Source organism: Crocodylus porosus, unplaced genomic scaffold, assembly GCF_001723895.1.
Source record: "Crocodylus porosus isolate Cpor-Errol unplaced genomic scaffold, CroPor_comp1, whole genome shotgun sequence".
Classification (NCBI taxonomy): domain Eukaryota; kingdom Metazoa; phylum Chordata; order Crocodylia; family Crocodylidae; genus Crocodylus; species Crocodylus porosus.
Window position 1 is genome coordinate 162,671,560 of NW_017728906.1, and position 11,164 is coordinate 162,682,723.

Genomic DNA, 11,164 nt, shown 5'->3' on the forward strand with positions numbered 1-11,164 from the left:
GCCGAGCCCAGGCCCGGCCGGCAGGTGGTTGCCCGCGCTGAGCGTCGCCGTGTCTCGCGTGCAGTTCCTGGAGCAGAAATACGGCTACTTCCACTGCAAGGACTGCAGAACCCGCTGGGAGAGCGCCTACGTCTGGTGCATTTCTGGGAGTAACAAGGTACCAAACCCCCGCCTCCCTTCCTCGACTCGGCTGAGCTGGCGGGAGCCGGGAGATGAGTCTTGACAACCTGTGCTTTGTGCCGGAGGTTCCTGTGGTAATGGGCTCACTTCCCATCTCCTTAGGTTTACTTCAAGCAGCTCTGTCGGAAATGCCAGAAGGGCTTCAATCCCTACAAAGTGGAAGCCATCCAATGCCAGGTGAGTGTGTGCTCATGCAACTTCCTCTAGCATCCCTGGCCCCTTCAGGAGCCCTTGGTCTGCTGCCACTTGTGTGTAAGCCTTAAACGCTTTCTTGGCCTAGATGCTGTATTAACTCAGGTCAGCACTGACTAACCAACTTTCTTCCTCCCTCTTGCTGCTTATTTCTAGAGGCTGCCCTGCAGCAGCAGTGGAAATATTGCCCAGGCCTCCTTTGCAGAAGAAAAACTGCCTGTAAAACCAGAGTTCCCAGCTGGTGCTTTCTTATTCCTTACTGACATGATCTTGTGTATGCTGGTGTATGGTATTTGGTTGCTTTTAAAGTTTGCTTGAATGACAAAGGGGAGAAATGCTACTTGGATACCAGTATCAGAGGTCCTTATCCTTGCACTTTGTCAAGGCTGTTTGCAGCGCATGTATGAATCTCCTCTGCACATGGTTGCTTAAGTAAATGTCTGTAGGATTTGGAGCCTTAATGTGTCTAGAAGACTGCTAGGCTCTGGAGCACAAACTCTGCAGGAGGCTCCTGGCAACATACTGCTTTTAAGCACCAAACATAAATGTGTAGTTTTAATCCAGGTTTTTGAGCACTTGCTGCCTTTGACCTATGAAGGCAAGAATGCCAGGATAGTGTAGAAATGGTTACCTCTCTACTGCCTCATTTTGCTGAAACCAAAGTAAGAAGTTCAGTAGCCCTTCCCTTTTTTTGCTCTCTAACAAAATGTTGTCCTGTTCCCTCCAACCAAGACCTGTTCAAAGACTCACTGCTCCTGCCCACAGAAGAAAAGACACATTGATCTCAAGAGACCCCACCGCCAAGAACTATGTGGCCGCTGCAAAGGCAAGAGATTATCCTGTGACAATACCTACAGCTTTAAATACATTGTCTGATCCCATGGCCTGACTCTCTTACCTTGAGCCTTCTTGTATTTTGCACTCTGTACTTTTTGTCAGTTTTTGTACTATGGCTTTGACTTTAGGCTTTTGACCAGGCATTGAATATTGGATTAAAGATATGTATATATTTTTTGGTACGATTTATAACACTAATTTATAACTACAGTATTAATTGTAAGTAAATTTCAATAAAACTTTGCACCTGGTGTTCTCTGCCTCTTAACTTGTCATGGTGGGGTTAGGGGAAAACTTCTTTAGAATGAAGATCATCATGATCATTCCCGCTGGGGTGGAAACTTCTCCTTTTTTGGATACCTTTTGAACAAAAGACTAGGTGGGAGCAGTGAGGCTGTGCTGTAGCACATGTGTATAATGAAAAGGGAGCTAGAAGAGATGGCTCAGAAGCTAGGGTTCTGGATGAGAACCATCTTAATCTCTACCCATAGCTTCTACTGAAAAGAAAGGGCTTTGGGGCATTATACTAATAGTCTGTACCTCTTAGGCTGGCTGTGGGAATCATCTTAACTTTTTGCTTTGCCTTTCTGAAATGGGGAAGGTGTTGACTTTTTAGTCACATAATTTAAAGTATACCGATCACAGTGGAGGATATTGAAAGGCAGGCTTTTGATACAACCAGAAACAAGGCTTTTGGTCTGTAAGATTATTTTCTCTAAAAGTAGGGGAGAGGAGGGGGAAATGCATCTCTAGAGTCAAATCTGTATTCGGTGAAATGGTAGCAGTCACTCACTTCAGTATACGTCAAGACAACTTAATATAGATTCTATAAGCCAGTTATAAATTCACCTGTGGTCAGTAGTTGTTTAGACTCCTGGGGATAGTCTGTAAAGAAAATGGAGTATTCTTAGGAGGGTGTAAGGACTACTGCTCAGTCTATGTATGGTAAGGGTAAGATGAGACTTTTTTAAAACAAACCTTGACTATGGTAGAAGGCTTAAACAAGCTCAGTACAAATCACTGACAGATAATGCTCTTCTAATCTCAACTAATTCTGAAATGTTTACTAAGGCGCTAATAAAAATCTAATATGAAAATGAAACCTTAAAGTGGTAGAATGGAATTCTGAACTTATGGGATGGTGATATTTGGGCTTGTCTCTAGTGGCCCTAACACCCAGTTGTAGCTCTGGTAGCAAAAATTCCATTGTTGTAGCACCTGAAACTCCTCTTTCCTTGGCCCTGCTAGGAAAATCAGGATTTTAAGTCATCCCTTCAGTAGAAATCAAGAAGCTTCACTGAAGAAAAATATAGACTGTAACTTTCTGATAAGGCAGAGGGTCAGATTAATAGACTATTGGCAACTTGCCTAAAATAGTAGGCAAAGGAAATCTAATAAGAGAGACCTCTTCATTTGTAAATAGCATAAGGTCTATGTAGTCAAGAACTGTAGTAAATAACTCTGCAGTAAAGGAGTTAAGAGAGCCTTGGACTCTTCCACTCCCACCAAAAGCCCAGATTGGGGGAAAAGAGATTCATTACTCTCTGAAACATTTCATGTAGATGTAATTGGTGAAACTACATTTCTTCAGGTATTGTGACCATTAGCCACTAATTGACTTAACTTAATTGTATGAAATAATATAGCTTTTTCACGACAGTACCCATTTCAATGGAACCTATTTAGTCAAAGTTTTAGAAAGGAACATACACATTTAGGTTTAATTTGAAATGGTATTGGGAGTGGCTACTCTTGTGGGACTGATTCAGTCTATCAAGTGTCTATGAAGGGGAAAAATTACATACTTAAAAGTAACTAATAACTTATTCCTTGTTTACCCATTTATTATTAAGATGATATATCGTTGGAATTTTTACGGTTACCTTTAGTAGTTTACTATCCCTTTATTATATACACATGAATTTAAGAAAACTAGCTACTAGTAAAGAAACATTTTAAATGCTCATTTAATTCTACATTCAAATACATGACATTTGGATCCCATTTGTTTCATCACAGCATTTCAGGGTTGTAAAAAGGAGTAGGCTAAAACTGATTTCAGTAAAGTAATTACTAAACTTTTTTTTTTCCAATGAAAATTACTCTAAATGGTACTGGGAAGTAACTCAATTGAGGTGTGATTTCTTGTTTTCTGACACTTAACATTTCCTTTAACTCTGCAGTTAGGTTAAGTAGTGGCAGATCTCACATAACAGCTGATCACTCATCTCTGTTCTGTCTGATCATACAGCGAGAATAAGTTTGAGAACTCATAGACCTGCAACAACAACATACATGTCAAATGAATGCTGTGCCTTTTTTGTACCAACACAGGTGGCTATTTAGTGGCAAGGCAAATTTCAACGGTACAAGCTGAAGGGGTAGTTGTGGCTGGAGAATCATGGTGGGAGAGAGGAAGAACCTGCTTGATTTTGCTAGCTTTTACTTGTAAGCCAAGTGAGCTTGTAATGCGTGTCATTGAGACATAAGGATGAAACCTTATACAATCATTCACAGTCATTTTTCAGAGCAGTTTAAACAGAAATCTTAGAAACTATTTTATTTTTTTTTAATGTACAGTTAGCTTACTTGCTCTTCCCTGGATGTATTATTACTGAGAAATGGCATGAAGATGTTTTCACAGTCTGTTTCATGAGTTTCTTTCAGGGTAATCATTTTAGCCATTTCAGGAGAAAATAATTTTAACATTTAGTGACCTGTGTTGTTGATCTTGAAGCAATGCTAGACTCACTCAAGGACAAAAGCTTCATACTTAGCACATACACGATTGCAATATATGAGTTTTTTATATTTTAGTTAAATGAATGTACTAATCAAAATATCAACCAAAGTTACTTCACAAAAAACTGGAGGTGTATTTACAGTGTGACTAAGTTACAGATTATGTCTGAATAAAAGCGTTTCAGATGTGCAACAGGTTTACATGCACACATTTAACACCAGACAGTAGTTACATGTGAGGGGAAAAAAAAAATACAAGAATGACTTTATAGATGTATATCTATCTATATATATATAGATATAAATATATATAGATACATATATTACAAATAAAATAAGAACTGTATTTCACGTTTAATATTTTTACTTTTTATACTTCAAATTTATATTAAATAAAAATATGCATGCGTAATAGTTCAAAAGATTTGACTTTGATGTGACTTTCTCCTACCAAAATGGCAAGTTAAATTAGATCAACCATCCTTTAATAGTATAAATATATTCATAAAAGCAACCTTCTAGTAAAAAGCAGCTGAGGTCTTTAAAAAAAAAAAATTCTACCTAGACCATTCATGATACTTGGGGCCTAAGAACAGACCTCTGCAATATGATCCAGTACCTTCAGAGACAGTAGCCTAGCAACATTAGGAAATGTATTTCATAGCAGCTCATTGTTTTAAGATACAGTAATCATATTCAAATTACAGTGTACATTACATTGTAGTCCATTTACAATTTGTTTCATCTACAAAGGCTCTCAGCTTTTGACCAACACATTTTCAATGTTCTGTGGCCAGCTTCATTCTGCCCATCTTTCACTCAGCCAAACAAGGAAAAGAAAAGAAAGAAAAAATGTACAAGGATTTCTTTTTAAACAAACAAAAAAAATATTCTCTAGTGGCGGAAACATTGCACTTTTGCCAACCTAAAATTAATTTGCTATAAAGGAAGTATCGTTCGGTGTAGTAGGCTTTGGTATGCAATGGAAGTCACTTCTTCAGTAGTGAGTTGCAGTTGTCTAGTGAAATGTTAACCAATTTCTGTGCAACGCAGAACAAAGGATTTCGTCTTGGATGTTCTATGTTACCTTTGTCCTGACAGTATTGCTACACGTTTGAAGGTCTGCCCACTTCTTTTTAGAAGTCCTATATGTAACAAGAGTGAGTACAGCTTGACCAAACCTTTCTAAAGCTGAGAAGACATTGAACCACCTCACTCCAGCAGGGCAGCACTTCCAGTTTGAAAGAGAAAGGGGACACAAGGCTCCTGTCAGAGACTTGTGCCGGACACACTGGAGTCTGGAAGAAAAGTATTGATGACCCGATAACTCTGAGCTCTGCGAATCATGTCACGAATCTCAATATTCAGCTCCATTAGTTTGGTACAGATCTCGGTCAGGCTCTGATTTGAGCCCACCAGTGCGTAGGTGCCTGTCTGGCCCAGGGTTTGATGCCGGAAATAAATGTTCAGTAGTGTCTGGACCTCGTCATCAGAACTGCTTCCAAAAATATCATTGGGCCACAGACTCCTGCAGTAAAACAAATGGAAAGTACATGTATGTTGTGTAATGGGATACACACTGAGTTGTTTATATACCAACATATCCACATACCACATTTTTTACATATCTAGTCATGCTGGAAGCAACGCATTTTACAATGTACGCTTGTTTGTTAGGCCTAGAATATTAGGTGCTGGATTCACATAAAAACTGCAGTTCCAGTTCTATAAAGCCAGATTAAGAAAACATATAATGGAACAGAAACAAAACTGATACAAATCAATTATTTATGCCTGCTGAGGCACTGGCCGACAAGTGTATTTTCAGAAATTTGTCACTGCAGTACTTTTGGTCTCTAAACAAGGATAATCAGTTTTATTTGCTCTACGATCAAAATGGCTCTGATATTGTAAATATACAAGTTCTTCATTTGATTGTCTTATCTGGTATCTTTATTTTCAGCATAACTGCAGAAAGGTTAATAATGTGCTTGTCATGAAATGTCTTAAAAAATAACATGAATCTTAGGGTGATGACTCAATCTATCACTTACAGTATTTCAAGGAAGAACATTTATTTAGGGAAGCTAACAAATACATGCATTTCTAATAGTACGATAGTTCAATATCAGTCCAGTAGTAAAACTTGCCTGCATTCCCTTATTTGTCGTACAGCTTTAATAAGCTCATTGTTTTTTAAACACTCCAGCATGGATTGAATGGCTGCTTCTGTAGAATTAAATGTGGGCTCAGACTCCATATTTAGAGGCTCAGCTGCAATGGCAGCAGTGGCTTCCTTAAGATTTTTCTTTAACTCGCTCAGTTCCCTTGACATATTTAGCAGCTGTTAAAATAAAAGAGTTGAGAAATTTTTTAATCTGTATTTTCATTTGCCTTTGGCATCAACACGAAAACAATACATTTCAAATCTGATCTTAATGCAAGAACATCTTTTAATGCAAGAACATTTTTCAGTCCCAATGGTAAAAATCATCTCCTTGGGTATCCAGTGTATGCTGCACGTGTGACTAAATATGTCACCATTATCTTTTCTCCAATCCTCTGCCTCTTCTTGGAGTACATCCAATCATTCCCCCTCTCAACTTTTATGTCATAGTGTGAAAGGTTAGGAAAAGAACATTTATTTTTATAAACAACTCTGGTATTAATTAATTAAACAGAATTCATACAGCTTACAGTCATTTTCCTTCAGAATTTGTCAACATTCTGAAATGGTCAATTGGGGCATAGGAGTTATGCAACACTTACTGGACTGAAAAATGTATATGGCAAAAAGCAATTCAACACTGCCTACAACATGTATCTGGGTGTAGCAGGGGCTGGGGAGCGGCCCTGCTAGACCCCTGCAGGAGAGGCCAGACTGGGGAAAATGCACTTAGGGGGCTCAGACAAGTGGTGCCATCCTGGTCCACTGGCTGCAAGCCCCAAAAGAAAGAAAAACTTATCCCGGCCAGGTCTGGGAGCACCAGAGCACCACACCACCCAGCAGGCTGAGAGAAGCTAGCAAGAGAGTTGGACTTCACCTGGCAGAGGCAGAGGAAGCTCAGGGGGAGAGAACTTGCTTGGAAGGACCTGGGGAAGCCAGGCTGCTAGACTGCTGGGGAAATGTGCAGGGGGGTGGCGCAGACTCAGCTGGCAGGCTCCCAGGAAGGCAGTCCTTCCCCAGCATGACAGGGAAGAGAGCAGGGGGCCACACACCTGGCTCAGGGAGCACATGCCCCAAGGGCCCATGCTGATTAGCCCAGGAGGAAAACCTGGGAAGTTTAAAGGAAGAAGAAGGGATGTTGTAGCCAAACTGGGAGGAGGATTCTGCTGCAGCTGAGACCTAGCAAGCTGAACTCTCATGGGATGCCAGGGAGACTGGCCCTGAGTGAAGAACCAACCTGATCTACCATCCAGATAAGTGAAGCCAAAGGGCAGGGTGCTTTCAGGTGACCCACCAGCTGGGAGATGGGGGACACCGGGAAAAGGAGTACCCAGGAGAGACAGAGTACTAAACCCTCAGGAAAGAGGATGGGAAGTGACACCGACAACAGCTAGCCTTGGAGGGTCCTGGATAGACACAAGTGAGGAAGGGAGTTGCCTGGAAGAACTGAGTAAAAGAGGCCACTGACCCAGGGTACCTGCAGATAGTGGAGCTGAAGCCCAGCGCAGACCCAGAAGTTTTTCTCTGCGTTATTACATAGAAATCCTGAGGTAGGGAAGTATAGCAGGGGAAAAGCCTGATCCCCTGCACACCTGAGTTCTGATTAATCAAGCCAGAGTCAACACCTGAGACCCAGTAGTATCTGAACATGGACCCTGGGACTGGCAAGCAGAGATTCCATCTCCCCAGGATCCACTGATCCTGGATAGAAGGGAAACTACTGCAAGTAGGCTGGAGACATTTGAGAAGGAGCGACCTGCCTAGAGGGCATGGCCATGACCTCTCACAAAGCCCACAGCCAACCGGGCCAGAGAGGATCCAAGAACCAGCAATTTGCATTCAATACCAACAGGAAGAGACAACTTGTCACCCGAGAGGAAAGGGACGGGGAAGGGGGGACGGGGAACGTGGTGGAGCCCAGCAGAAGACTGATCTCACCTGTACCCAAGATCATCACCCAAAATACCATCTAAACTCCCCAGAACTAAACATCAAAGATGTGACAGGTGAGAGGGAGGAAGAATGAGATAGAGGTCCCTGAGATTCCAGTGGGACAAGGAGCAGCAGGTAAGCCTATTCACTCACACCAGGGATATATCAGAACATGATAATAATACAATGTGACATGAACTGGAGTGGCTATTTTTTTTAAATACTAATGAATCCAGCAAAATTCACCTTGAAAGCCATTCCTCGTATTTTTTTTCCCCAGTACTGTAAGTTTATATCACTTAGATTATTCCATTTATTCATTTGTTATCCATAGGCACTACGCTCAAATATATTTACAAAAATCAATCCTCTTTGTAAAAATGAAAAAGATATTGAAAAAATATATTCAGGCTATTGATGATACTAAAGTCCTACCATTTGTCCTCTGCAATATGTTCCATTACCTTCAAAGAAAACAGAAAATCATAGAGAAGTAAGACTGGAAGGGACCTCCAGAGATCATCTAGTCTCTCCCTCCTGCCTGAGGAAGGATCATCCCTATCCAAACTAGTTTATACAATCCATAATCTAAACTCTACATAAGAATACCATCAACTCTGACACAACACGGACCTAACACCCTATCCTGCTACAAGTAAAGCAGGGGAAACATGCCAACCAATGTCCCACTTTTATGAAATGTCAGTATATACTCAAGAGATCCTGGGTAGCAAGCCACTTCCCCTGCTACAGAGGAAGGCAAAAACCCCTTGAAGTCAGTACCAATCTGATCATGAGATAAAATTCTTTCCTGACCCCAAATATGGCAATTGGTCTGACCCACAGCCCTTCCCCCCCACCTCTTCCCCCACAGAAGTACCTGCTGGGGGGCGCATGCCCCAAATAACTTTTTCTCCCTTTGCCTCAATCTGCTCCCCCCTTCCCTAAGTGGAGGGAAGGTGTGGGACTGATCTTTGGGACTGCAGGGGGTGGATAGATCTTGGGTTGCTTTTTAATTCACAAAGTCATATCCCACCCAAAAAGGTGGGAGACCGCTGACCTAGATCATCCCTGACTAGTGGTTGTTCAACCTCTTCTTGAACACTTTCCAGTGATGGAGAGCCTTAGGCAGTCTATTTCATTGCCTCACTATGCTAATATTGAAGAAATGTTTCCAGATATCCAATATAAACTTATTTTGCTGCAGCAACAAGGCATTAGCCTGTGCCCTTCTCTGCATCGAGAGAAAAAGTGCTTTCCCTCTAACTTTATGGCAGCCCTTCAAATATTTGAAGACTGCCATCATGTCCCCTCTTATGCGCTCTTCCTGCAAGCTGAGCATGCCTCCTTCAGCCTCTCCTCATATTACTTGCTTTCCAAGCCCTTTATTATCTTTGTTACCTGCCTCTGGACACTAACTTCTCCATGTCCTTATTAAAATGTGAAGCCCAGCACTGCATACAGTACTTCCCAATGAGTCCTAACCAATGTCGAGTAAAGAGGCACTGTCACCTCCTGTGTCTTGCACCTATTGCTTCTATTGATTCAGCCCAAAGTGCATTTGCCTTTTGTGTGGCTGCATCACACTGCAGACTCATACTAAGTCTGTGGTCTAAGACCCCCGTTTCCTTTTCCAAAGTGCTGCCATCCAGCCAGGTGTCCCCCATTTTGTATTTGCATTTTTGATTATTCTTCCCGAGGTGTAATAAATGTTACATTGGTCCACATTGAACTTCATTCTGTTAGCTCTAGTCCAACTTTCCAACCTGTCGCAATCCTTCTGAATTGCACTTGTATCCTCCACTGTGTTCACAATCTTTCCCAGTTTTGTGTTATCTGCAAACCTGCTCAAGAAACTTTCTAGGCCAGCATCCAAAACATTAATAAACATGTTGAACAGTGCCAGGCCTTAAAAAGACACCTCTGGGGCTCCACTCAAAACCTCCTACCATTCTGACATAGACCTGTTAATAATTATCCTTTGCTTGTGGGTATTGAGCCAGTTACCTATCCACCATGTAGTAGTTTTATCTAGCCCACATTTTTCTAATTTATTTATGAGAAGGTTGTGTGGTACCTTCTCAGACTCCTTCCTAAAGTCTAGATACACTATATCCACAGCATTTCTTTCATCCACAGAAGTAGTTACTATGTCAAAGAAGGAGATCTAGTTTGTTTGACACAATTTGTTTGTCAGAAATTCATGCTGGCTGCTTGTGATCAGCTGTTCCTCTTCCAGATGCTAGTAAGTGGGCTTCCTTAGGATATGCTTCAGTAACTTCCCAGGTGTTGAAGTGAGGTTAACCAGTCTGTAGTTCCCCCAGCTTTTCCTTTTTGCCTTTTTTAGAGAGGTGCACTATATGTTGGCCTTCTGGTACCTCCTCTGACCCATCTCTCTGAAGATCACTGCTGAGGGCTCTGAAATCTCCTCTGCCAGTTCCTTCAACACCCTGGGATGAAGTTCATTCGACCCTGCTGACTTGAATTCACTCAGACCCAACAAAAGCTGTCTGATCAACTCTTTTGTTATCTCCTTCCTCAGCTTGCCCCCTTCCTTTTCCAGATAATCCTTATTAGGTACCTGACTGCAGCTTAATCATTCTGTGATAACTGAGGCAAAATAACTGTTGAGTAGATCAACCTTCTTTACATCTTTGTTAGGAGTTCCCCCTGGCTTGTTAACAGAGGACCCACAGCTTCCTTTGTCCTTCTTCTCTAGCTCTCATAGATTTCATAGACATTAGGGCTGGGAGGGACTTTGGGAGATCATCGAGTCCAGCCCCCCGCCCGAAGGGCAGGAAGTCAGCTAGGGTCATAGGATCCCAGCAAGATAAGCATCCAACTTACTCTTGAAGGTGTTCAAAGTAGGTGCTTGATGGCAGGCTGTTCCAGACCTTGCAGGCTCGGACAGTAAAGAAATTCTTCCTTATGTCCAGCCTGAAACGGTCTCACAGTAGTTTATGACTGTTCAACCTCATTGTCCCTTGGGACGCTCTGGTGAACAAACGTCCCCCCAGATACTGGTGTCACCCCTGATAAACTTATAGGTGGCCATCAGATCACCCCTGAGCCTGCGCTTTTCCAGGCTAAAGAGTCCCATGTCTTTCAGCCTGT

The 11,164-nt window shown here is 41.9% G+C and overlaps 2 protein-coding genes across 9 annotated transcripts in view; one reads left to right on the plus strand and one right to left on the minus strand.

The window, feature by feature from the left end:
* ZAR1L (zygote arrest 1-like) overlaps positions 1 to 1,461 on the plus strand; it is a 1,899-nt gene extending 438 nt beyond the window's left edge. The window contains exons 2-4 of the mRNA XM_019528521.1: positions 8 to 157; positions 283 to 357; positions 1,105 to 1,461. Of these exons, the coding sequence (XP_019384066.1) occupies positions 8 to 157; positions 283 to 357; positions 1,105 to 1,248 (369 nt within the window). The 3' untranslated portion in view covers positions 1,249 to 1,461. The remainder of the gene's footprint in view (positions 1 to 7; positions 158 to 282; positions 358 to 1,104) is intronic.
* A 3,225-nt stretch (positions 1,462 to 4,686) lies between these two features.
* FRY (FRY microtubule binding protein) overlaps positions 4,687 to 11,164 on the minus strand; it is a 379,103-nt gene continuing 372,625 nt past the window's right edge. For all 8 annotated transcript variants that reach the window (XM_019530102.1, XM_019530097.1, XM_019530098.1 and 5 more), the window contains 2 exons: positions 6,102 to 6,295; positions 4,687 to 5,479 (listed from right to left, as the gene is read on the minus strand). In XM_019530102.1, coding sequence (XP_019385647.1) covers positions 5,221 to 5,479; positions 6,102 to 6,295 — 453 coding nt within the window. In that variant the 3' untranslated portion in view covers positions 4,687 to 5,220. The remainder of the gene's footprint in view (positions 5,480 to 6,101; positions 6,296 to 11,164) is intronic.